Here is a 26,731-nt window from a genome sequence, read left to right on the forward strand (position 1 = left end):
ATGATGATTACTTCTGGTAATTTTTTTCCCTCCGCCCTTCCCTTTTCTATCCCCCATTCAGGCTTTTTAATTTTTCCCGTCACCTGCCTATTTCTCCCTCTAGTGACCCTCCTCCTTCTCTTTCTCCTATGGTCCAGTCTCCTCTCCTATCAGATTTCTTCATCTCCAATCTTTATTCTTTCCCACCCTCTTGGCTTCACCAATCACCTTCTAGCTAGTCCTTCTTCCCCACCCCCCTACCTTTTTATTCCTGTGTCTTCCCCCTTCCTTTGCAGTTCTGGATTGTCAACTATTTATTCATTTCTGTAAATGCCGCCTGACCTGCTGAGTTTTTCCAGCTCTTTGTGTGTGTGTTGCCCTTGTTTTCAGAGTTCTTTTGTTATTTGTCTTATGGTGTTTACTAATAGTTTATTCAGCATGGTCTTGTTATCTGCCTCAAAGAAGTGTAGGAGGTAAATAAAATTCCGTTTTCCAATTTCTGCTTGAATTGTGGATGAGTCATCGCACATTTTATTTCAGTGTTCCTCTCTGTGCAGCCTTTGTCAGCTTTCCAGTGGAGAGATTGCCATCGTCCAGCAGGAACATAGTAATTAGGAGCTGGAGTAGGACCCTCAGCCCCTTGACACTGCTCAGCAGTATAATGGTCAGACTGATTTGATTGTAACCTCAACAGTGCATTTGTTTCTTTGGTAAACTTTCAGACCCTTGCGCATCCAGAATCTATATACTTCTGCCTAAATGTTCGTGGACTCTTCCTCAATGGGTCGCGAAGAACTTCGTGCTGCTTAACTAACAAATTTTGAGAAGTGATCACTTATTTGTACTTTTTGAAATTTTTCCCTTATTTTGAAATATCTTGTATCACCTGTACATGAGTCATTTTACAGCACCAGCGAGTACCATTTGGGGTTGAATTCCCGCAGCTGCCTGAAGGGAATTTGTATGTTCTCCCTGTGACCACTTGGGTTTTCTCTGGGTGTTCCAGTTTCTCACCATGGTCCAAGCATATACGGTTAGGTTTAGTAAATTGTGGGCAGGTTATGTTAGCACCAGAAGCATGGTGCCATTTGCGGGTGACCACCACGATCCTTGCTGATTTGATTTGATGGAAATGAAGCATTTCACTGTATGTTTCAATATACATGTGATAAGTAAAACTAATTTATTCTACTTTGAATTTACTGTGATATTCTGTGGTGCTAAATAGCAACCTGGCATGATTTATTTGTTATTCAGACTATTTAAAAACTGCCTATTCAATTGCTTCTCTCTCTTTGAGAAATAAAAGGTGGTGGGCAAATTGTGGAGAAGATCCTGAGACGCAGGATTTATGAGACATAATCTGATTAGGGTTAATCAGCATGGCTTTGTCAAGGGAAGGTCCTGCCTTACAAGCCGGATTGAGATCTTTGAGGATGTAACACAACATCTTGATGAAGGTAGAGCAGTGGATGTAGTGTATATGGATATCAGTAAGGCATTTGATAAGGTTCCCCATGTGAGGCTCATTCAGAAAGTAATGATGCATGGGATCCAAGAAGACCTTGCTTTGTGGATCCAGAAATGGCTTGACCACAGGAAACAAAGGGTGGTTGTGGATGGTTTGTATTCTGCATGGAGGTCAGTGACCAGTGGTGTTTTGCAGGGTCCTGTTCTGGGACCCTCCTCTTTTTATAAATGACCTAAATGAGGAAGTAGAAAGGTGGGTTAGTAAGTTTGCTGATGATACAAAAGTTAGGTGTGTTGTGGATAGTGTGGAGGGCTGTCATAGATTACAGCAGGACATTGCTAGGATGCAGAACTGGGCTAAGGAGTGGCAGATAGAGTTCAACACAGATAAGTGTGAAGTGTTTCATTTCAGTAGGTCAAATTTGAAGACAGAATATAAAATTAATGGTAAGACTGCTGGCAGAGTGGAGGATCCGAGAAACCTTGGGGGTCTATATCCATAGGACAATAAAAGCTGCTGTGTAGGTTGATAGCAACATACATCAAAGTTGCTGGTGAACGCAGCAGGCCAAGCAGCATCTGTAGGAAGAGGTGCAGTCGACGTTTCAGGCCGAGACCCTTCGTCAGGACTAACTGAAGGAAGAGTGAGTAAGGGATTTGAAAGTTGGAGGGGGAGGGGGAGATCCAAAATGATAGGAAAAGACAGGAAGGGGAGGGATAGAGCCGAGAGCTGGACAGGTGATAGGCAAAAGGGGATACGAGAGGATCATGGGACAGGAGGTCCGGGACTCTGAATATACCTCTTGCCCATCCTCTGGGTCACCCCCCCCCTTGTCTTTCTTCCCGGACCTCCTGTCCCATGATCCTCTCGTATCCCCTTTTGCCTATCACCTGTCCAGCTCTCGGCTCTATCCCTCCCCTCCTGTCTTCTCCTATCATTTTGGATCTCCCCCTCCCCCTCCAACTTTCAAATCCCTTACTCACTCTTCCTTCAGTTAGTCCTGACGAAGGGTCTCGGCCTGAAACGTCGACTGCACCTCTTCCTACAGATGCTGCTTGGCCTGCTGCGTTCACCAGCAACTTTGATGTATGTTGCTTGAATTTCCAGCATCTGCAGAATTCCTGTTGTTTGTGTAGGTTGATAGTGTTGTTAAGAAGGCGTATGGTGTGTTGGCCTTCATCAACCGTGGGATTGAGTTCAAGAGCTGAGAGGTAATGTTACAGCTATGTAAGACCTTGGTTAGACCCCACTTGGGGTCTGGTCACCTCATTACAGGAAGGATGTGGATACTATAGAGCAGTGGTCCCCAACCACCCCAGTGGTCCCCAGTAGCAAAGCATGTGCTACTGGGCTGTGAGGAAACGATATAAGTCAACTGCACCTTTCCACATTCCCTGTCACGCCCACTGTTGAACTTGAACGCACGTGAGGTCATTACCCACGTGAGGTCGTCAGTTGGTCATTAACCTACAACTACTCGATGAGTGAAAAAACAAACGTCGCTTGAGAGTTTCTTTGGAAGAGATGGTAGGGGACATAAAAGGCCCAACAATGATGATAGTGCAGAAACAGCTGAGCCCGAGACTGCAAAAAAAAAAGAAAGCTTCCTTCAACAGAAAATACGACAAGTCGTACATAAAAAATGGCTTTATTGCGACCGGTGACTCGCACGCTCCAAGCCCCCTGTGTGTGATATGTGGAGACAAGCTGTCTAATGAGGCAATGAAGCTCTCAAAGCTGCTTCGGCACCTTGAGTCCAAGCACCCTGCACTTAAAGACAAACCTGTTGAGTTTTCTGAGTGGAAAAAACGTGAGCAAGCGGAACAGAAGCAGCCACCATCTCCACAAACGTTGCTGCAAAAAGGGGAAGTACAACGAGATCTGGGTGCTCTTGTACATCAGTCACTGAAAGCAAGCATGCAAGTACAGCAGGCAGTGAAGAAAGCTAATGGCATGCTGGCCTTCATAACAAGGGGAATTGAGTATAAGAGCAAAGAGGTCCTTCTGCAGCTGTACAGGGCCCTGGTGAGACCACACCTGTAGCACTGTGTGCAGTTTTGGTCTCCAAATTTGAGGAAGGACATTCTTGCTATTGAGGGAGTGCAGTGTAGGTTCACAAGGTTAATTCCCGGGATGGCGGGACTGTCATCCGTCGAAAGATTGGAGCGACTGGGCTTGTATACTCTGGAATTTAGAAGGCTGAGAGGGGATGTTATTGAAACATATAAGATTATTAAGGGATTGGACACGCTGGAGGCAGGAAGCATGTTCCCGCTGATGGGTGAGTCCAGAACCAGAGGCCACAGTTTAAGAATAAGGGGTAGGCCATTTAGAATGGAGTTGAGGAAAAACTTTTTCACCCAGAGAGTGGTGGATTTATGGAATGCTCTGCCCCAGAAGGCTGTGGAGGCCAAGTCTCTGGATGCTTTCAAGAAAGAGATGGATAGAGCTCTTAAAGATAGCGGAATCAAAGATTGTGGGGATAAGGCAGGAACTGGATACTGATTGTGGATGATCAGCCATGATCACAGAGAATGGTGGTGCTGGCTCGAAGGGCCGAATGGCCTACTCCTGCACCTATTGTCTATTGTCTATTGCTCTGAGAGTGTCGTACTTAGTGGCTAGCCGTATTGCTAAGGCTAAGAAGCCTTTCACTGTTGGTGAAGAATTGATTCTGCCTGCTGCCAAGGACATGTGCCGTGAACTGTTGGGAGAAGCTGCAGCTAACAAGATGGCACAGGTTTCTCTTTCAGCTACCACAGTTTCAAGGAGAATTGATGACATAGCGGAGGACATCGAAGCACAGCTGTTGGAACAGCTTAACGAGTCTGGTTTCACTACCCGAGTCAAAGAGGTTGCTCTTGAATGCCAGTCAACACACCGTGTCACATACAGGGAAATGCTGGCTAGCTGAAAAATGTCACCTGATCTTAACAGCGTATTAAGTGACATTGTTGAAGTTATCAATCACATCAAAGCAAATGCCCTTAACTCACGTCTGTTTGAGCAGCTTTGCGAGGAAATGGATGCAGAGCACAAACGCCTTCTCTTACACACTGAAGTCAGGTGGCTATCAAGGGGGAGAGCCCTGGCCAGGGTTTTTGAGTTAAGAGAGCAGCTACAGAGATTTCTTTTAGGAAAAAAGTCACCACTGGCAGCAAACTTCAGTGACGAGGAGTGGATAGCAAAACTCGCTTATCTGTGTGACATCTTCAACCTGCTCAATGAACCCAATTTGTCACTTCCGGGGAGAATGACAACTGTCTTCAAATTGGCAAATAAAGTGCCTGCTTTCACAGCCAAACTGGAACTGTGGGGACGGCGAGTGGACAGGGGCATATTTGACATATTCCCAACATTAGCTGGGAATTTGGGAGAGACTGAGGCTGCACCGTCCTTCTCACAGCTGGTGCGCGAACACCTATCTTTGCTGTCGACAGAATTCGAGCATTACTTCCCAACCACAAACGACCCAAGACATGCAAAGGAATGGGTCCGTGACCCATTTGTGAATTTCCCTGGTGAATCATCCATGTCAGCATGGAAAGAAGATCAACTCCTCGAGCTTGCAAGTGGCGGTGGGCTGAAAAGTACGTTTGACATAACATTCTGCCAGCATTTTGGATCAAAGTCAAGACTGAATATCCTGAGATAGCCACGAAAGCACTGAAAATGTGGCTTCCATTTCCAACATCATGTCTCTGCGAAGCGGAGTTTTCTGCAATGAATGCAACGAAAACTAAATTGCGGAATAGACTGGACATAAGGAACCCTCTTATCCCTCTTATGACTTATCACTATATTCATGCAAGGAAAATATGCACTGTGTGTTTAATATTAAATTCATTAGATAAACCCTTTTAGAAACAAAATTGTATTAGCCACTGATTAATGACTTATAGTTGAGTTATCACCTATATTCCGGTCGTGATTACCCCCCCCCCCCGCCCCCCAGTCGGCCAGTCCGCAAGAATATTGTCAATATTAACCTGGTCCGCGGTGCAAAAAAGGTTGGGGACCCCTGCTATAGAGAGTGCAGAGGAGATTAACAAGGGTGCTGCCTGGATTGGGGAGCATGCCTTATGAGAATAGGTTGAGTGAACTTGGCCTTTTCTCCTTGGAACGACGGAGGATGAGAGGTGACCTGATAGAGGTGTATAAGATGATGAGAAGCATTGATCGTGTGGATAGTCAGAGGCTTTTTCTCAGGGCTGAAATGGCTAACATGAGCAGGGATAGTTTTAAGTTGCTTGGAAGTAGATACAAGGGAGGTGTCAGAGGTAAGTTCTTCACACAGAGAATGGTGGGTGAGTGGAATGCACTGCAAGTGAAGGTGGTAGAGGTGGATACAATAGGGTCTTTTAACAGACTCTTAGATGGGTACGTGGAGCTTAGGAAAGTAAGGGCTATGTGTTAAGGGAATTCTAGACATCTTCTAGAGTAGGTTACATGGTTGGCACAACATTGTGGGCCAAAGGGCCTGTAATGTGCTGTAGATTTTCTATGTTTCTAAATAAAAAGGAATTTCATTCCTTATATTCTTGTATTGGAGATGACTTAGTAATACTATAGATGGATTTGTGGGGGGGGCAGCTTATAATTTCTATTCCAATTGATATATTCCAATAGAGAAATTGGACCCTCCTACCAGGGTTGTATTCTGAATCCCTTTCTCTACTCCCTTTACACCCATGACTGTACTGCCGGTGCACACATAGCTCCAATCTGTTGATCAAATTCGCAGATGACACGACTTTGATCGGTCTTATTTCTAACGAAAACGGGACAGCCTACAGAGGAGAGGAGAGTTTGACATCCTGGCACTGTACCAGGATAACAACCTCTCCCTCAATGTACAAAAAACAAAAGAGCTGATTGTGGATTACAGGAGGAACGGAAACGGGCTGGGCCTGATCACCATCAATGGGTTTGCAGTTGAAAGGGTGAGTAGTGTCAAGTTCCTCGGTATACACATCACCAATGATCTCACCTGGACTGTACACACCGGCTTTGTGGCAAAAAAAACAGTGTCTCTTCCACCTCAGGCAACTGAAGAAATTTGGCATAGGCCCCCAATTCCTCAAGATCTTTACAGGGGCACCATTGAGAGCATACCGACTGGTTGTGTCACCGCTTTTTATGGGAACTGCACCAACATTGATTGCTGGGCACTACAGAGAGTGATACAGACAGCCCTGTGCATCTGTGGATGTGAACTTACCTCCACTGAGGACGTTTGTAGCAGCAGCTGCAGAAAGAAGGCCTGAAAGATAATCAGAGACACCAGTCACCCCAACCATAAACTGCTTTAGCTGCTTCTGTCTGGCAAACACTACTGCAGCATTAAAGCCAGGACCAACAGGCTATGGGACAGCTTCTTTCTACAAGCCATTAGACTTCTAAATTTACATGTCTGTACATTGCAATGGAGTCATAACACAAAGATTTTTACTCCTTCACATTGTGAGGTGGATGTAAGATTTAAATAAATTCTAATTCTAAAAGCTGAAAGTTCTCTCCTTTGCATAGTATGTTAACTTGCCACACAGTACATAGAATGCAAGAACAGGCTTTTCATCCCACAGTATCTGTGCCAACCATGAAGTCAATTCATGCTGATGTCCCAGTCACCCTCTAACTGAGGAAAGAGATCTGAAGGCAGTAATTTGAAGATGATGGGCATTTCTTCTAGCATACTATCCAACATTTATCCTTGCATCATTATTACTAACACATGTGGTCACTATCTCATTGCTAGCTGTGAGAGTTTACTGCTAACTGAAGCATTTCTCACATTATAAATGTGGAAATGCTTCAAAGGAACATTTTCCTACAAAGTGATTCCATACAACTACCTACAGGAAAGCTGTAAATAAGGTCGAAAATGTGTGGAGAAAATTTACAAGAATGTTGCCAAACTTGAGTTAGAGGGAAAGGTTGAATAAGAACTTTATTCCCTGGAGCATAGGGAATGAGGGGAGATTTGATAAGGTATGCAAAACCTCTAAATGCAAAGATAAATGCAAGTTGGCTTTTTCCACTGAGATTGGGTGAGAGGTCAAGGATTAAGGGTGAAAAGTGAAATATTTAAAGGGAACATGAGGGAGAACCTCTTCTCAGAAGGTTGTGAGCTTGTGGAACAGGCTGCCACTGGAGCTGCTGGATGTGGGTTTGATTTCAACATTTAAGAAAAATTTGGATAGTTACATGATTAAGAGGGGTATGGAAGTCTATCACCTGGGTGCAGATTGATGGGACTAGGCAGATTAATAGTTCGGTATGGACTAGCTGTCCTGTTTCTGTGCTGTAGTGTTGTATGACTCTGACTCTGATAAGGTAATCTGATTGGATTGCTGAATAAAAATGTGCTGCTTCAGATATAGTTAATGTGGCAGATAAAAAAAAAAGCATCAAAACTCTAGGGCCAGTTCAAGCCATTTGGATGCTCTTTGCATAATTAGCTGAATGATATGAAAATCTATTCCACATAAATATTAGAGATATGAAAGTTTGGAATAAAAAATGTGAAATTAATTCATTCAACACATATAAAAGTTGCTGGTGAACGCAGCAGGCCAGGCAGCATCTCTAGGAAGAGATGCAGTCGACGTTTCAGGCCGAGACCCTTCGTTAGTCCTGACGAAGGGTCTCGGCCTGAAACGTCAACTGCACCTCTTCCTAGAGATGCTGCCTGGCCTGCTGCGTTCACCAGCAACTTTTATGTGTGTTGCTTGAATTTCCAGCATCTGCAGAATTCCTGTTGTTTGCGAAATTAATTCATTGTTTTATTGACATTAGTAGAAATCTCAGTATAACTGATGGAAATTTAAGATTCCTCAGAGTAATAATTAGAACATGTGCAGATAACTTGTAAGAGTTTCATTTGTTGAAAATGAAACTTGTTTAATTTTTTTGCATATAAATGATTTGATGCAGTCTAATCAGTGTGCTGGTTTAGTTTTGTAAAAATCTTTTGTATTTGCAGTAGATTTCATTAGTCTGATCTGAACCTTAGAGCATTTGTAGAAGTTAATTACTGCAGCATCCATCATCAAGGACCCCAACATCCAGGCTATCTTGTCTCTGCTGCCATTGGGCAGGATGTACCCCACCGGATTCAGAAACATTTATCACCCTTCAACTACCAGGCTTCCGGATAACTTCACTCACCTCAACAGCAAACTGATTCAACAACCTATGGACTTACTTTCAAGGACTTTACAAATCATGTTTAGAATCAGAATTTGGTGTAATATACTGGCTTATGTCATGAAATTTGATGTCTTTGTGGACGCAGTACAACACAATACATGATAATAGAGAAAAAGCGTAAATATTTGTTTTTTTTTGTATTTGCACAGTTTGTGTTTTGCAAATTGATTGCTTGTCTGTCTTTATATTTAGGTTTTTCATCGATTCCATTGTGTTTCTTTGTATCTGCTGTGTACGCCCGCGAGAAAATTAATCTCAGAGTTGTATATAGTGCCATATACATATTTTGATAATAAATATACTTTGTACTTCAATTTAAAATAACTACAAAGGGAAAAAACTGTATTCAGATGGTGCCTAATGTTAGCTCTGAATCATTAGTTTTGAGGATAGGTTTTCAATATATTTCTTAATGTTCACTGCAAGGAAGTAATCAATCATAATTTGTCTAACACACACTTGTTCTCTGCAGCTCAGTAGGCTGTCACTACCAGGGAAGAATGTTGCACTGTTGGATTTGTCCCTTTGAATGCTGTGTTGTCACTTGGATGACATGTTCATCTAAGGCCCTGTCTGGCCTCTCAGATTGCTGAAGAATATCCCGAGGCACCATTTGAAGTGCCTTGGCCAATATTTATCTGTTAATTAATATCACTGAAACAGATAATCCACCTGTTATCACGTTGCTGGTTGTGGCATCTTGTTATAAACAGAATTGATCACCATGTTCCTTTCATTACAAAGAAGCAATACTTCAAAATTAATTCTCAGCTTTGAAATGTGTTGCATGTGCCTTGAGCTCGTGAAGCATGGTCGAACTTTCTTTTCAAAAGCAACTGCTATGAAATGTCAACATTAAATTCTAGAAATGCTGACCCTAATTTTGATGCATATTGAACAAGAATGAAATAAACCTGGATTGATTGAATGACACTGCCAATTGTGGTGTTCTGTCTTTCCTGGTCAACGTTGTATCACAGACCTTTCCTTTTGCTTTTGTTTCCAAGCCTGCTTTCTCCGCAAATTAAAACTTGTTTGATTTCTAACTTTTCCCAGTTCTGAAAGGGCAACAGTCTGAAGCATAAACACAAGGGATTCTGCTGATTCTGAAAATCCAAAATAATACACACAAAATGCCGGAGTCTATGGAAAGGAAGAGAAGATGTTTTGGAAACAGAAGAAAATCTGGAGATGCTGGAAATCTAAGCAGCACACACAAAATGCTGGAGAAGCTCATCAGGCCAGGCAGCATCCATGGAAAAAAGTACAGTTGATGTTTCGGGCCGAGGCCTGCCAAAGGGTCTTGGCCCGAAACGTCGACTGTACTACTTTCCATAGATGCTGCCTGGCCTGATGAGTTCCTCCAGCATTTTGTGTGTGTGTGTTGCTCAGAAGGTGTTTTGGGCAGAGACCCTTATCAGGTCTCATGAAGTGATCCTGATGAAGGGTCTTAACCTGAAACGTTGACTCTTAATTCATTTCCATATATGCTGCTTGACTTTTTGAGTTCTTCCAGCATCTTTTGCAGGTTAGACTGAAACATAAGCTGTTTTCCTGTCTGTAGATGTTGCCTGAGCTGTTGAGTGTTTCTAGCATTTTCTGCACTTTTTTCATTTAAGATTTCTACAATCTTAGTTTAAGCAACTTGTGAGTTTTGCTTCTTCCTGGACTAAACTCAGTTTGAAATATTGAAAGTAGTTTGTATCCCTTGTAATAATTCTCACCACTTGAGTTTCAGAATCAGAATTAGAATCAGAATCAGAATCAGAATCCTTTATTATCGCCAAGTATGTGGACACATACAGGGAATTTGATGCCGGTTTCCCTGAGCTCTCACTGTACAGAATCAAAAAGCAAACGAAACAATGGTGCAAATAATCGTGAACTATATACAATGAGGTATACCTGTGTATGTACAGGTGGACTTGGTTTATAATAGACAAAATTCAAGTGTTCATAATACTGATGGCATATGGAAAGAAACTGTTCTTGTACCTATTTGTCCTGGCATACAGTGATCTAAAGTGCCTACCAGAAGGAAGGAGTTGGAACAGGTGATGTCCAGGGTGTGATGGGTCTACAATGATGCTGCTTGCTCGCTTCCTGACTCTAGATGCATATAAGTCCTGAATCGAGGGCAGCTTCACACCAATAATCCTTTCTGCAGCCCTGATGGTTCTTTGGAGTCTATTCTTGCCTTGTTTGGCAGCTGATCCAAACCAGACAGCGATGGACGAACTGAGAGCAAACTGGATTATTCCTGAATAGAATTGAATCAGCAGTTCCTGAGGGAGGTTGTACTTCCTGAGTTGACATAGGAAATACAACCTCTGCTGAGCCTTTTTGATAAGAGTGTCCACGTTGGGTGTCCACTTCAGGTCCTGGGAGATTGTGACACCCAGAAACCTGAAGGTCTCCACAGCAGACACAATACTGTTGAGTATAGTGAGTGGGGGGAGTATTGGGGGGCTCCTCCTGAAGTCCACTGTCATCTCCACAGTCTTGAGCGTATTTAGCTCCAGATTGTTCTTGAGTTTCTCTGTGCCCCTTTTTAAAATATTTATTTTTTCCTATATTTTGTAAAGTCATTAATTTAAAGTGATTCATTCTCTGGATGTGAATGGTTGTAATGAGACCGGCCTTTATTGCTCAACTCTAGTTAGCTAGTGGGTGGTAGTAACCTTTTTTGATAAATCTGAGTAGATTGCTAAAGCAACTTCACAATTCAGTTATGAGTTAATTAATGTGAACTGGAATTGTTTCTCAGTTTAAGTGGGTAAGATGAGGTCAAAAGGGGAGTCAACATAGCCAAAAGAGGACATGAGATAGCTTTGGCTGATAGGTAAAGGGGAATTTTAAGAGATTCTGCAAGTATATTAAACACAAAAGGGTACCTGGAGAGAGGTTAGGTTCCCTTAATTAACAAAATACTTGTCTGTGTGGGGCCATAGGAGATGGGTGAGATGTATGAATATTTCTCATCAATATTTACTGTGAAGGAAGTCATGCAGGCTAACAAATTAAAGGAAATGAATGGTGAAGTGTTGGAACATATTCATATTACATAAGATGTCGTCCTGGTGTTCTTAAGGCATATTAGGTGCACAGTTCCCTCTAAGCTGTGCAGTAATTGAAATGCTCCCGCGCACATAGCCTTTGTTGCCACACAGCTGGAATAGCATGCAGCTACAAAAAGTTCAAAGGTTCAAAGGTACAATTTAATGTCAGGGAAATGTATGCAATATACATCCTGAAATGCTTTTTCTTCGCAATCATCCACGAAAACAGAAGAGTGCCCCAAAGAATGAACAATTTAAGAAAGGAGGGAGAGAGAAAACGGGCAATTATAGACCAGTTAGTCTGACATCAGTGGTGGGGAAGATGCTGGAATCAATTATAAAAGATGAAATAGTGGCATATTTGGATAGCAGTGGCAGGATAGGTCAGAGTCAGCATGGATTTACGAAGCGGAAATCATGCTTAACTAATCTTCTGGAATTTTTTGAGGAGGTAACTATGAAAATGGACATGGGAAAGCCAGTGGATGTAGTGTACCTGGACTTCCAGAAAGCCTTTGATAAGGTCCCACATAGGAGGTTAGTGGGCAAAATTAGAGCTCATGGTTTTGAGGGTAGGGTACTGACATGGATAGAAAATTGGTTGGCAGACAGGAAACAAAGAGTAGGGATTAACGGGTCCTTTTCAGAGTGGCAGGCAGTGACTAGTGGGGTACCACAAGGCTCAGTGCTGGGACCGCAGCTATTTACAATATACATTAATGATTTAGATGAAGGGATTAAAAGTAACATTAGCAAATTTGCAGATGACACAAAGCTGGGTGACAGTGTGAAATGTGAGGAGGATGTTATGAGAATGCAGGGTGACTTGGACAGCTTGGGTGAGTGGGCAGATGCATGGCAGATGCAGTTTAATGTGGATAAATGTGAGGTTAGCCACTTTGGTGGCAAGAACAGGACGGCAGATTACTATCTGAATGGTGTCAAGTTAGGAAAAGGGGAAGTAAAACGAGATCTGGGTGTCCTTGTTCATCAGTCACTGAAAGTAAGCATATAGGTACAGCAGGCAGTGAAGAAAGCTAATGGCATGTTGGCCTTCATAACAAGGGGAATTGAGTATAGGAGCAAAGAGGTCCTTCTGCAGTTGTACAGGGACCTGGTGAGACCCCATCTGGAGTATTGTGTGCAGTTTTGGTCTCCAAATTTGAGGAAGGACATTCTTGCTATGGAGGGAGTGCAGTGGAGGTTCACTGGGTTAATTCCAGGGATGGCGGGAATGACATATGTTGAAAGATTGGAGCGACTGGGCTTGTATAAACTAAAATTTAGAAGGATGAGAGGGGATCTGATTGAAACATATAAGATTATTAAGGGATTGGACACGCTAGAGGCAGGAAACATGTTCCTGATGTTGGGGGAGTCCAGAACCAGAGGCCACAGTTTAAGAATAAGGGGTAGGCCATTTAGAACGGAGTTGAGGAAAAACTTTTTCACCCAGAGAGTTGTGGATCTGTGGAATGCTCTGCCTCTGAAGGCTGTGGAGGCCAATTCTCTGGATTCTTTCAAGGAAGAGTTAGATAGAGCTCAAAGATAGTGGAGTCGGAATATGGGGAGAAGGCAGGAACAGGGTACTGATTGTGGATGATCAGCCATGATCACAGTGAATGGTGGTGCTGGCTCAAAGGGCCGAATGGCCTACTCCTGCACCTATTGTCTATTGTCTATTGACAGTTAAATGTTAGAACCCCAAAGTCCTCCCCAGTTCCCCCCTCTCACTTGTAAGCGGTAGCGAGCAACAATCACCCCTCCCTCCAGCAAAAAAGAGCATTGGCACCGCCGTCGAGCACTCAAATGTAAGCAAAGCAACAGCAAAGACACAGACTTGCAGTTACCCCAAAGACCTCATGTTTCGCTCGGTATTTGACATACTACAGGCTCTCTCTCTCCCTAACAAGGAAGAAAGTGGTGTCTCCATTTTCCCAGTGAGCGGGGAGACATAACAAACAACTTGCTGGTTTACGATGTTAAAAATCTGCCACGTTGCTTTTTCGAGCTCTGTGCCCAAAAACTGGACACACAGCCGCAGCTATCCTGACTCCTCTGACGACACATGGGGGAAAGTTTGTGAAATATGAAAGATTTTCTTTGTTGTACAGTATTTCATTATAGAATTAATAAATAAATCCAAATGTATGTGATTTTTCAATTTTCATTTGAAATATTCATAGTATGCATATTACAAGAAAACCTTTGAAGTGTCGCACAGTTTTCAGGCCATGTTTTTAAAAAAATCCTACACAGGGCAATGGTTGGTCTGCGCAGCTGTGGGAACAAATTAGAGGGAATGTTCATTAGTGGGTAAATCCCAGGGTCGTAATATGAGGTGTGTCGGGTCAGGTCTCGCCCTGGCAATGGAGAAGGCTGAGGGCTGAGGGGTTGGTGTGGGAATGGGAAGGGGACTTGAAATGGCTTGCAGGTGGTGATTGAGCCTAGGGCACTGATCCACAGAACTGTAGTGATATCCAGCTGGGCTGATTAATCACCACTAGCACCAGACTTTATCTTGTGATTCCAGTTATCTTCAGTTTTATCAGGGTTGACGCTCAGTCAAATGCTACGTTGTCAAAAATAGTCTCATCATCCTGCCTATGAAACAATTGCTTTGGTAGATATTTGGTAGAAGTCAGGAGTGGAAAGATCTTGGGCAAAACCTTGAGTGAGCATTAGTGAGCAGTTTATTGGTGAATAGATGTTGCTTGATAGCACTGTTCTGGTGGCTTCCAACACTTTGATGATTGAAAGATTGATTGGGTCAATTCTCGTGACCATCAACATTCTAGTTTGCTATGTAGACCAAACTGCACTTTATAGCCTCCACTCTTTTGCAAGCCACGAAATGTCTATTGCCATCTTTTATGAAAGATTCATAAAACAAAAGATTTATAAATGATGTACTTTACTGAAATTTATCTGAGCATTATTTGTGTCTTACAGAATTGAATGTTACTGAGGTGATCTTCTGTTGTGTGTAATAAGAAAATAATCAATTTAATGTAATCTGTAGACCTGGAGCAAAGTTCTCCATCTCGCCCAGAAATATTGGTTTCCTGGTTTTAGAGAAGATGCCTCAGAAAATTGATACCGTCATGAAATGAAATTCATCTTTTTGAATTGTAGAGAATCACACTCGCTCTCTATAAGATCAATAGCTTTCCCAAAGCCACTAACTTCACAATGAAACCTCAGACCCAGTTATCCTTTTATAAATGTATTGATTATAAGCTTACTCTGCATATCCTGGTTAATATAGACTTACTCCTATTCATTATTTATGCAAGTTTTATTGAAACAAATATTGATTGTGGTATATGTATTGAATAACTTTTCTTGATGCAGAGTGCACAGTGGAATTTATATGTTCTAGCTATTAGTAATGGATATCTCTATCAGGTAATATTAATGATTAGACATGAGTTTCTTGATCGTGAGAATAGTTGGAGCAACCTCTGACATACTAGCCTCTACAAGTAGAATCCAGAGTTTTGGAGCATCTTGGCATCAGTATGTAAGCAACGCATACAGACAGCTAGAGGAACTCAGCAGGTCAGGCAAAATCTACGGAAATGAATAAACAGTCGGTCGGTGGCACAGTGAGATTAGCACTGGGCTCGAGAACGGAAGTTCCCGAGTTCGATCCAGTGACAGACCACTCCCGAGCGTGCTCTCCATCCGTGCCGGGTTGATGTCGAGCTCGCAACTTGACCTCGTAAGAAAAATAACACTGCCACCTCCAGTTTAAATTCCCACGTGGAATGTTGTGGAGGTTCAAATACCCAAACCCAAACCCAAACAGTCGATATTTCGGGCCGAGACCGTTCTTCACGACTGGAAAGGAAGGATGAAGACAACAGAATAAAATGGTAGGGGGAGGGGAATGAGACTAGCTGGAAGCTGCTAGGTGAGGCCAGGTGGGTGGGACAAGTAAAGGAGAAGAAGGAATCTGATAGGAGAGAAGAGTGCACCATATGAGAAAGGGGAGGAGGGGACTCAGGGGGGAAGTGATAGGGAGGTGAGAAGAGGTAAAAAGCCAGAGAAGAGGAGAAGATAGGGGAGGGATTTCTTTTTTACTAGAAAAAGGAGAATTTGATATTCCATACCATCAGGTTGCTCCTCCAACCTGAGGGTGGCGTCATCTTGGCACAAGAGGAGGCCATGGACTGGCATGTCGGGACGGGAATGTGAATGGGAATTAAAATGTTTGGCCATCGGGAAGTATCTTTTTTGGTAGATGGAGCGGTGGCACTTAACAAAGCGGTCCTTGTAGCTACCTCTGTTCCATCCGCCAAAAGCGGAACTTCTTGGTCTTCTACCTAGTCCCATTTACCTGCACCCAGACCATATTCCTCCAAGCCCCTCTTATCCATGCTCTTATCCAAGCTTCTCTTTTGACAATTAAACTCACATCCACCACTTTTAGCAGCTCATTCCACACTCATGCCATCCTCTGAGTAAAGAAGATCCCCCCTCCAATTCCCTTTAAAAATTTCTCTTTTCACTCTAAACCTATGACCTCCAGTTCTAGTGTAGTGAGGGGAAAAAGCCTGCATGCATTCACCCTGTTATATACTCAATTTTTAATATCTTTTTTAAGATCTTCTCTCCTTTTCCTGTGCTCCAGGGAATAAAGGCCTAACCTGTTCAACATTTCCCTAATTTGGGTCCCCAGGTGCTGGCAACATGCTGGTAAACTTTCCCTGGACTGTTTCAAACTTAGTGATATCTTTGGGACATCTTAATGTTAAGAATTATGTAAATGTATAGATTTTTTTTGATAGATGATTAACAGTTTGGATTCTTTTCAGTTTAGTGGCAGAGAAGAGAAGCTATGGCTACAGACTCTCCACGTCGTTCCAGTCGTTGTGCTGGTGGAGTAATGGTCCGACATCAAGCAGTAACGTAAGGAATTTATTTACTACTGAATTTATTTTCTGCTTGTTAAGGTTGTTTTGCTACAAAATTTTAAAACTGTGGAATAATTATTCAAAACAAGAAAGTATACCTTGTGTGTCTGGAAGCATCTGCGGAGAAAGTTAATATTTCAGTCGATAACCTTCCTTCAAAAGTAGGAAAAGTTAGAATCAAAGATTTGATGTTGCAGAAGAATGGGGAGTGAGGAGTGAACAGCGAGAATGTTTGTGAAAGGGTAGAGAGAAGGGAGGGAGGGTAAAATGCCGGAATTTGTTAAGAAAATAAAAAATGGCTTGGATAAAGTCAACATGGATTTATGACATTGAAATCCTGTTTGATAAAATTCTAGTCCTTTAAAATTGAAACTACTTAAGGCTTGGTAATTCAAGTACTCATCCAGATGTATTAAATGCTGTGAGAATAACTGCAATTTAAGGCACTGTGTTCTAAAAAGCAATGACCCTCTAGTTGAAAATTTCATTTTTTAAATCCTCTTTAACCCCTTACTTCTCAAAAGGATGCCATCTGGGTTGGGACCTCCGTTGTGGGGGAAAATGTTCCTAATTTTCCCCCTTTATCTATGAACCTCATTATTTTGTTCATTTCTGTCGGGTTCCCTCAGCAGCCTCTGCCCCAAGGAGAACAAACCCACCCTATACATTCTTTCAGCACAACCAAGACATTTTATCCTAGGCAGCATATTGGTCTGCATCTTCTCTAGTGTATCCATGTCCTTTGCATAGTGTGGCAACCAGAATGACACACATCTATGGCTTGACCAATGTTTTGCAAAGTTGTACCATGACCTCTGTGCTTTACAACCCAGCTAAGAAAGGTCAGTGCTCCATGAACTTTGTTCATCTCCTTATTACTCTTGTGCTGTTACCCTTGGGAGTCTTTCGTACTGTCTTTTGACTTTTGTACTGTTTTCTCTATTCTTTAGTACTCCTAGGGCTCTACAATTCCTCTCTTTAAATGTTTAAAATCCAGTATTTCCTTCCCCTCTTTTGTTCCCAAAACAGTTAATTTCTGCCTTCTGTCTGTTTGATTGTGTTCACTATTCTTATTGTGTCTCTCAGAAGTTTGTCTTCATACTCAGTTATGGTATATTGATTCAACAACTCAAAGGAAGACAAAATAAAGGTAGTCAAATGTAAGGCTAAGTCTTCAGGTTGTCTTTCTGGCAGCCCTTTTCCCTTTATTTTCTCCGCTTGTCTGAAATGGATGCCTCAGTTAATATATTAAGCACACACTGAATGAGTAATTTACATAGTTCATAATAACTATTAATTTTTATTTAGCTGCAGGTCCATCTTCAGCACATTCTGACATGTCCTTTTGGTTGAGGTGTGAGCATCTACATAAATTGAGCATGAATGCCTGAAATAGTGTTTTACTTATCAGTGGCATGTCCAATTACTAATTCATTCCTTTTGGCTGAGAAAATTTTTGGGCTATTTATCTATTGCTGCCAAAATTAGTAAATGTAGTTATTTCTAGATCAACCTACCTATATGCCAAGTCCCAACTGAATAAAAGAAAATATATGGGAATAACATTCCTTTTAAGTGATGAAATAGGTCTAGTAAATTGTGACATGGAACATAAGTGTTTGTAAAGTGCTTTGAACTTGTTAGTTAGCATGAATACTTACAGTACGCTGCATGGCAGGTGTTCACCTGTTCTAGGGTGGTTTTGTATTGCGTTTTTTTTTAGCGACTTTTCAGAATTCAACAACTCAAGGAGAACAAACCCACCCTTTCCCCCATGCTTGATTTCTGGCGATGGTATTAAAATGGATTTGATCCGGCTGTGCTGGAAATAGCACTAGACCAAGGGTCCCCAACCTTTTTTTTATGCCATGGACCAATACCATTAAACAAGGGGTCTGTGGATCCCACGTTGAAAACCCCTGCACTAGGCTAAGAAATGGATGAACTGGAGGGAATTTTCACAAGAACATTAGTATTAAGATCAGCCTCTTGTGACTGTTCCATCATCAGTAAGGGATTATGGAATATGATCTTTGGTTTCCAATTCATCTTCTAGCTGGTTTCCCATACTGGAACCGCCTGTCTCTCAAGAAAATCTCTCAATCTTGAGAAGGCTCAGTTGTTCCTTATAGTTTGGTTAGTTTCTGTATGGTCAGAATACTATATATTTTTTAGTTACTCAGTGCACATGGGCTTGTTACGCTGAGGATCCTGCATCTGCGCTGTCTTACTTTGTAACTCTAAAGCAGAGAAGTATTCCAATTTCAATGCAGTTTGGGTTTCCATCGTTTCTAGTGATTCACAGAAAACCCTGGAGGAACTCAGCATCAATGGAAACTGCTAGATAATCGATGCTTCGGGCCACGACCTTTCTTCAGGACTGAAAGGAAGGGGGAAGATGCTAGAATTAAAAGGGGGGGGAGCGGAAAGAGGCTAGCTGGAAGGTGATAGGTGAAGCCAGGTGGGTGGGAAAGTTCAAGGGCTATAGAAGGAGGAATCTGATAGAAGAGGAGAGTGGACCGTGGGAGAAAGGGAAGGAGGAGGGGACCCAAGGGGAAGTAATGGGCAGGTGAGGTAAAAGGTGAGAGTGGGGAATAGAGGAAGAGAGTGGGGTGGGAGTCCAGACAGAGAAATCGATATTCATGCCATCAGGTTAGAGGGTACCCGGCTGGAATATAAGGTGTTGCTGCTTCACCCTGAGGGTGATCTCATGTTGGCATAAGAAGAGGCCCTGGACTGACACAACAGAATAGGAATTAAAATGTTTGGCCATCGGGAAGTCCTGCCTATAGTGGATGTGCTCGACGAAGCAGACCCCCAATTTAGATGGATCTCACCAATGTAGAGGAGCACCGGACACAATAAACCGGCAGATTTTCAGATGAAGTGTTGTCTCACCCGGAAGGACTGCCTGGAGCCTTGAATGGAGGTGAGAAAGGAGGTGAATGGGAAGGTGTAGCACTTAGACCACTTGCAGGGATAAGTGCCAGGAGGGAGATTCGTGGTGAAGGATGAATGGACAAGGGAATCGTGGTGGGAGCAATCCCTGTGGACCGTGGGGTGGGAAGAGATGAAGGTAACGATATGTTTAGTCACACACACAATGCTGGAGAAACTCAGCAGGTTAGGCAGCATCTATGGAAAAGAGTACAGCTGACGTTTCAGGCTGAGACCTTTTATCAGGACTGGAGGAAAAAGTCCTAATGAAGGGTCTTGGTCCGAAATGTCGACTGTACTCTTTTCCATAGATGCTGCCTAACCTGCTGAATTCCTTGAGTGTGTGTTGCTTGGATTTCCAGCATCTGCAGTTTTTCTGTTGTTTGTGATATGCTTAGTGGTCGGATGCCTTTAGAGAATGTGGAAATTGCGGAGGCTGATGGGGTGGTAGGTAAGAGCAAGAGGAGCTCTGTTAAGGCAGTGTGAAGATGGGCTGAGTATAGATATACGGGAAATGAAGGAGATGCGGGTGAGGGCAGCATTAAGAGTAGAGGGAGGGTAATCCCGTTCTTTAAAGAAGGAAGACATTTCTGATGTCCTGGGATGGAAGGCAGAGTCCTAGGAACAGAAGAAGTGGAGTCAAAGAAATTGAGAAAAGGGAGTAGGTTTTAAAGAATGGCGGTTTCCTCCTCCTGCTATTGTTACTTTACTTAGTTGGCTTGGATATTTTGAGTGCTGAATATTCAGTTGTTTCTGCTTCAGGATGTGGGGTTTTCTTGTTGTACCATTTATTTAAGTCAAATAAATCCTCCTCTATGAATTAATCTCAGTCCCTTTGGCCAATAGGTGGTGCATTCTACAGTTTAATTGCTCTTTTACTCTGAATTCTGGAATTGTACAGACATTGCAGCATTTATTTTGCTTCACTATTTATCTGGCCTACCTGAATTCAGAAGTTCAGGAACAGTTAATACCCTTCAACCATCAGGGTCTTGAATCAGCATAGATTACTTCACTTACCTCAACATTGAACTGATTCCACAATCTACAGACAAAAGAAAATCTGCGGATGCTGGAAATTTGAGCAAGGCACAGAAATGCTGGAAGAACTCAACGGGCCAGGCAGCACTGAGGAAAGGAATACAGTTGATGCTTTGGGCCAAAACACTTTGGCAAGCCTGCAGATTTTCTCTTTTTTGTGACTGGCAAACAATGACAGACTATGGCCACAGTGGATTATGGTCACAAGTAGAAACTAGCTACTCAACATGTTGAATTTATTTTGTGTACGAAGGAAAACATTATGTTCTCTAGCTCAGGCTGGGTGATGTCAGGCCAGCTTTGTACTCTTTGCACAAAACACAGTTTAGCAGGTGTTTTCCCCACCTGTAGCAGAGTGCACCCAGGACAAAATTCTCTGAATTTTGATCAATGATGATAGTTGGGTTGAATATGGAGAAACTGTAACCTAGAGGTAAGGTTTGGATTGGCTGAGGCTATGGATAGTTGAAGCTTACGTTTTGATTTTATACCCAAGCAATCTTTACTTCCAAGGCCCATTGTCATTGTCAATTAATTAATGCTAGTGTGGCCAAGGCAGTTGCTGTTTAAGTGGCTGTCAGAGTCTTTGGGGCCACACATAAAATTCAAGTTCAATGAGTTTACATGAATTTCAAGTTGCTGGTGGTAGGATTTATTGAACAACGAAAGGACAATCCATAAAGTTAAGGAATGGGAAAATAACAACGGAAAGGTAGTACAGTGTCACACCTGATAGCTGCGGTCCCACAGTGTCAGAGCCATGTTCTATCCTGACCTTTGGAATTTGTGCATTCTTCCTGTGATTGCATGGGATTTCTCCCGATGTTCTCACTTTGCTGATTGGTAGGCTGATTGACCATTGTAGCTTGCCCCTAGTGTGGGTGGGTGAGTGGTAGAACCATACCACCACATTGTGGGATGTTATTTTTGGTGATTTGGTTGGTTTGTCCACCTTCCCTTTCCTCTTGCTCAAGGTGGAAGAACAAGAGAGATGTACTGCTGTAACAGCAGTATAGAATGAGAGATTTTGATTGGAATCACCAATAACCTGAAATAAAACTATACAACTGTTTGGAAAGCATGTTTGGACCGCAAGTGTCACCATGCAACCAGCACCATCATAGCATACTCACAAACTACTAATCTGTACACGTTTGGAAATGTGGGAGGAAACTGGAGCACCCAGAGGAAACCCATCAGTGGCATCAGCAGTTGGTCTGCCACCTGCCCTCAGGGGAAGGAGAGATAAGGAACAATGGAGCAGCGTCTGGAGATGTGTAATGAAGGGATGTGGGAGGAAGAGCTGTCTGGAGCGGCTCCCCCCTTTGAACCCTGAACTGTTTGAAGTGATGGACAGGCGATACCCCAGCAGGGGGATAAAAAGGGACAGGTTCGCTAAGACAGACACACACGCCACCCGAGGTAACGAGACCCTGGAAGCGGTGCGCCTCTCACGAGTGGTGAGAAGAACCGGACAACGCACAGGGTGGAAAGGTACGATCAGCGGGAACCCGGTGTGTGTCCGCCCTTGCCTGGGTGCCGGGTTCACTGCAGAGGATCGACCGCATCTGGAGGAGGGGTCACAGTCGGTGACCTCAGGTGACATCACCAAGGACCCGCCCAAATGCTGTTTGTGAGCCATCTCGCTGGTCTGTGAGTGAAGCTGTGCTGAATGATGAGTTGTTCCTATTCTATCTCTCTCTTCCCCACCTTGTCCATCGCCATGACAACGATTACTGCGAACTGAACTACTAAACTGGACTGAACTTTGAGTCATTTTGAAATTGGTCATTTACCCCTAGACAACGATGGAGCTTGATTGATGCTGTTATCTTAATTCTGTGCACATGTGTGTTTATCATCACTGAACTGTTGCATTTATTATCCTTTCGATTACTGTGTTGCTTGTTTCTTTAATAAAACTTTCTTAGTTCTAGTACTCCAGACTCCAACTGAGTGATCCATTTCTGCTGGTTTGGCAACCCAGTTACGGGGTACGTAACATAAGTGGGGTTCTCGTCCGCGATTTTGAACGCTAAATTTGGGACGGAGTAAATTGATTGGGTTAAAATTCCCGAAAGAAAGAAAAGACAAACAGCAGAAATGGAGGTTGAGGAATTTATAAAGGCGCCGACCTTGGAGGCATTAGAAGATGCCAGGAAATCGGAATTGATAGCTGTGGCAAAACGGGTGAATCTTGCTAAGGTGAAGTCGACAATGAGGAGAGAGGAGATACACAGAGCTATTGTAGAGCACTATGTATCTAAAGGTGTGTTTCCCCAAGGTGAGCTGGGGGAGGTGTCTATTGAAAAACCTGCTGGAGACGCGGTACAGGTACAGCTTGAAAAACTGAGACTCGAGCACGAGTTCCGGGTACGGCAGTTAGAAAGGCAGGAGAAAGAGAGAGAGTTAGAAAGGCAGGAGAAAGAGAGAGAGTTAGAAAGGCAGGAGAGGGACAGACAGTTGGAGAGAGAAGAGAGAGAGAGGGACAGACAGTTGGAGAGAGAAGAGAGAGAGAGGGACAGACAGTTGGAGAGAGAGGAGAAACAGAGGGAAAGGGAATTTGAGCTGGAGAAGTTAAAGATAAGGGCCGAGCAGGGGCTCGTGCCGAACCAAGGTGGAGGGTTCCGGGCGACCCAGGAGGTTAGGCTGGTTCCCCCATTTGACGATACCGATGTGGATCGGTACTTTCTCCACTTCGAAAAAGTAGCTATAAGTCAGGAATGGCCGAGGGATAAGTGGGTTGTCTTACTTCAGAGTGTACTGAAAGGGAAGGCCCGACAAGCTTACTCCGCCTTATCCGCGGAAGATGCCCAGAAGTATGAGGTGGTGAAGGAGGCCATCCTCAGGATTTATGAGTTGGTCCCGGAGGCATACCGGCAGAGGTTCCGGAATGCGAGGAAGCGGTGGGACCGCACGTATTTGGAGTTTGCTCGTGAGATGCAAACATATTGTGAGCGTTGGTGCGCCTCGAAAGGGGTAGAGGGGGATTATGACAGACTGCTGCAACTGGTTCTGATTGAGCAGTTTAAAGGTTGTGTCCCTGAGGGTATGAGACCCTACCTCGATGAGAAAGAGGCAGCCACGTTAGCCGCAACTGCTAAGTTAGCGGATGAGTATGCGTTGACGCATAAAATGAAGGTTGCCCCGAGTAAAGGCTACCAGAAGGGTAGTCAGGACGGCGGGGAGAGTCCGCCGGAAAAGTCAGAAAGTAAGCCGGGGACTAGTGAAAAGGATAAGGTAGACCGGGAGCAGCCTGGTAGGAAGTCTCCTGGGGTCGTCTGTTATAATTGTGGGAAAGTCGGACACTTTGCGTCCAGGTGCTTTGCCCCAAGGAAGGAGACGGGGAAAGGAAAAGCGGAAATTTTGAATGGCTGTATTGAGCTGTTAAGCGAACCGCTAGGGAAGGACAGGTCTGAAAAAGTCCAGGAAGGGCGCGAGAGGTTTATCTCGGCCGGACTGGTGTCAGTGAAAAAGAGGTTAAAACCAGTTCCAGTGCGGATCTGGAGAGACACGGGAGCGTGTCAGTCACTAATACTGAAGAGTGTATTAGAGTTTAGCTCAGAGACCCAGACTGGGGAGGTAGAGGTCAAAGGTGTTGGGGAAGGGACAGAGTCAGTCCCTTTGCACCAGATACACTTACAGAGCAACCTGGTCTCTGGACTAGTCACGATTGGGGTGAGGTCCGAATTACCGATGAAAGACGTGGAAGTCTTGCTCGGTAATGACATCGCCGGAGGAATCGTGTTCCCAGTCGTGAGATTGACGGGTCAGCCTGCCAGCATGGAGGCCCCGCCCGCGATGGTGAATTTGGCTGAAACATTTCTGCCAACCTTGTATGAGACAGGGTGTAGTGAGATAAGAGGTAGTGAGGGAGCTGGGACGGACGTAGCAGTAGCCAGGAAAGAATTTGTGCAGACGCAGGAGTGAGACGAGGGGCTGATGGTTTTTGCCGAGACCGCTCTCTCTGACACAGCCTTGACAAGCTATTGTGCGGAGGAGGAAGTGCTAAGGAAGAAAGGGAAATCAAGTACAGTACCCGCAGATGAGGAATGGGGGGTGGTGCAAAAGAGTTATGGGGATGAGGTTTTTAACATGGCCCACGAGGTACCCCCCGGTGGACATTTTGCGGTGCTGGAGGAAACAGTTGGTGGAATCATGAAAGAGATTTACCGGCTGCCCAGGGGGAAGAATGTTATTGATCATGACCGACGCGAACTGAGACGGTCACCGGCTTTTGATATGCTAACAAACCTAGTCGGTGTTAGCGTGGAAATCAATGATGCTAGGGGCCCCTTGATAAGAGGAAAAAACCATTTTGAAAAGATTAGGATGGGATCGGTCAGATGGGAGAAGGCTATTGTTTTGGCCAGGTCTACTGATAAGGTCTCTCCCTTAATCCCCGAAGGAGTAATTAAACGACTCGCACCCATGTGTTTGATTGTCCCGAGGAAATGCAAAGAACTGGGACGTTGGGTTATGTCTGTTACAATAGGGCAGCCAAGTAAACAACACCCATATTTTTTGAGTAATTCAGTGACTAAAGGGCTGATGAACACAGAGGTGTGTATTGGCAATTTAACACGGCTGTCTGAAGCCAGCTTGATAGTGAACCTTGGAAAAAATGAATTCGGCCACGCGAATGTCACTTACCTGGGAATTGTGGTGACACAGGGGCAGCTGGCAGTGATGCAAGCTACAGTGCAGGCTAACGCTGACCTCCCAACCCCGACAGACAAGAGGGCCCTCAGAAGGCTTTTGGAGATGGTGGGGTACTGCAGGAAGTTTTGCAATAACTCTGCGGTCAATACCCGTCCCCCTCCTACTAAGCCCTTGCGAGGGAAAATTGAGTCGGAATGGGACGACCCTTGTTGTTGTGGTCCGGGACAAAACCAAATGAGAGGTTACATTGGTCGCAATTCATCAGTGTTTTTGGCCACTATGAAGTTTGCTGAGTTGGAGCCTGGTCTAAGGGATTATTAATAACACGTGTAAAAGGAACAGAAAATGTGATGACTGTCTGTCAAGGTGTTGACAATTTCAAATTCTCTGTATTAGCTAAATAACTGTTAAAGATGTATATTGTGTATGTATCAGATAATGTAGTCATGTTTGTAATTTTTACCTCCCGGTAAAAATCCTTAAAGGGGGGAAGTGTTACGAGAATACACATAAAATTAAGATGTTTGCTGGCCTGGGCTAGCATCAGTGGCATCAGCAGTTGGTCTGCCACCTGCCCTCAGGGGAAGGAGAGATAAGGAACAATGGAGCAGCGTCTGGAGATGTGTAATGAAGGGATGTGGGAGGAAGAGCTGTCTGGAGCGGCTCCCCCCTTTGAACCCTGAACTGTTTGAAGTGATGGACAGGCGATACCCCAGCAGGGGGATAAAAAGGGACAGGTTCGCTAAGACAGACACACACGCCACCCGAGGTAACGAGACCCTGGAAGCGGTGCGCCTCTCACGAGTGGTGAGAAGAACCGGACAACGCACAGGGTGGAAAGGTACGATCAGCGGGAACCCGGTGTGTGTCCGCCCTTGCCTGGGTGCCGGGTTCACTGCAGAGGATCGACCGCATCTGGAGGAGGGGTCACAGTCGGTGACCTCAGGTGACATCACCAAGGACCCGCCCAAATGCTGTTTGTGAGCCATCTCGCTGGTCTGTGAGTGAAGCTGTGCTGAATGATGAGTTGTTCCTATTCTATGTCTCTCTTCCCCACCTTGTCCATCGCCATGACAACGATTACTGCGAACTGAACTACTAAACTGGACTGAACTTTGAGTCATTTTGAAATTGGTCATTTACCCCTAGACAACGATAGAGCTTGATTGATGCTGTTATCTTAATTCTGTGCACATGTGTGTTTATCATCACTGAACTGTTGCATTTATTATCCTTTCGATTACTGTGTTGCTTGTTTCTTTAATAAAACTTTCTTAGTTCTAGTACTCCAGACTCCAACTGAGTGATCCATTTCTGCTGGTTTGGCAACCCAGTTACGGGGTACGTAACAGTTTGTCCACCTTCCCTTTCCTCTTGCTCAAGGTGGAAGAACAAGAGAGATGTACTGCTGTAACAGCAGTATAGAATGAGAGATTTTGATTGGAATCACC

At 43.9% G+C, this 26,731-nt stretch overlaps 1 protein-coding gene across 7 annotated transcripts in view; it reads left to right on the forward strand.

Moving 5' to 3' along the window:
- The window catches only part of bcas3 (BCAS3 microtubule associated cell migration factor), a 987,973-nt gene that overhangs the window by 8,887 nt on the left and 952,355 nt on the right, over positions 1-26,731 (forward strand). For 6 of the 7 annotated variants that reach the window (XM_063031774.1, XM_063031776.1, XM_063031777.1 and 3 more), the window contains exon 2: positions 16,542-16,635. In XM_063031774.1, the coding sequence (XP_062887844.1) occupies positions 16,565-16,635 (71 nt within the window). In that variant the 5' untranslated portion in view covers positions 16,542-16,564. The remainder of the gene's footprint in view (positions 1-16,541; positions 16,636-26,731) is intronic. The other variant, XM_063031775.1, reaches the window with a different exon arrangement.

The sequence above is a fragment of the Mobula hypostoma genome, chromosome 23 (genome assembly GCF_963921235.1).
Source record: "Mobula hypostoma chromosome 23, sMobHyp1.1, whole genome shotgun sequence".
In the NCBI taxonomy this organism is placed as follows: Eukaryota; Metazoa; Chordata; class Chondrichthyes; order Myliobatiformes; family Myliobatidae; genus Mobula; species Mobula hypostoma.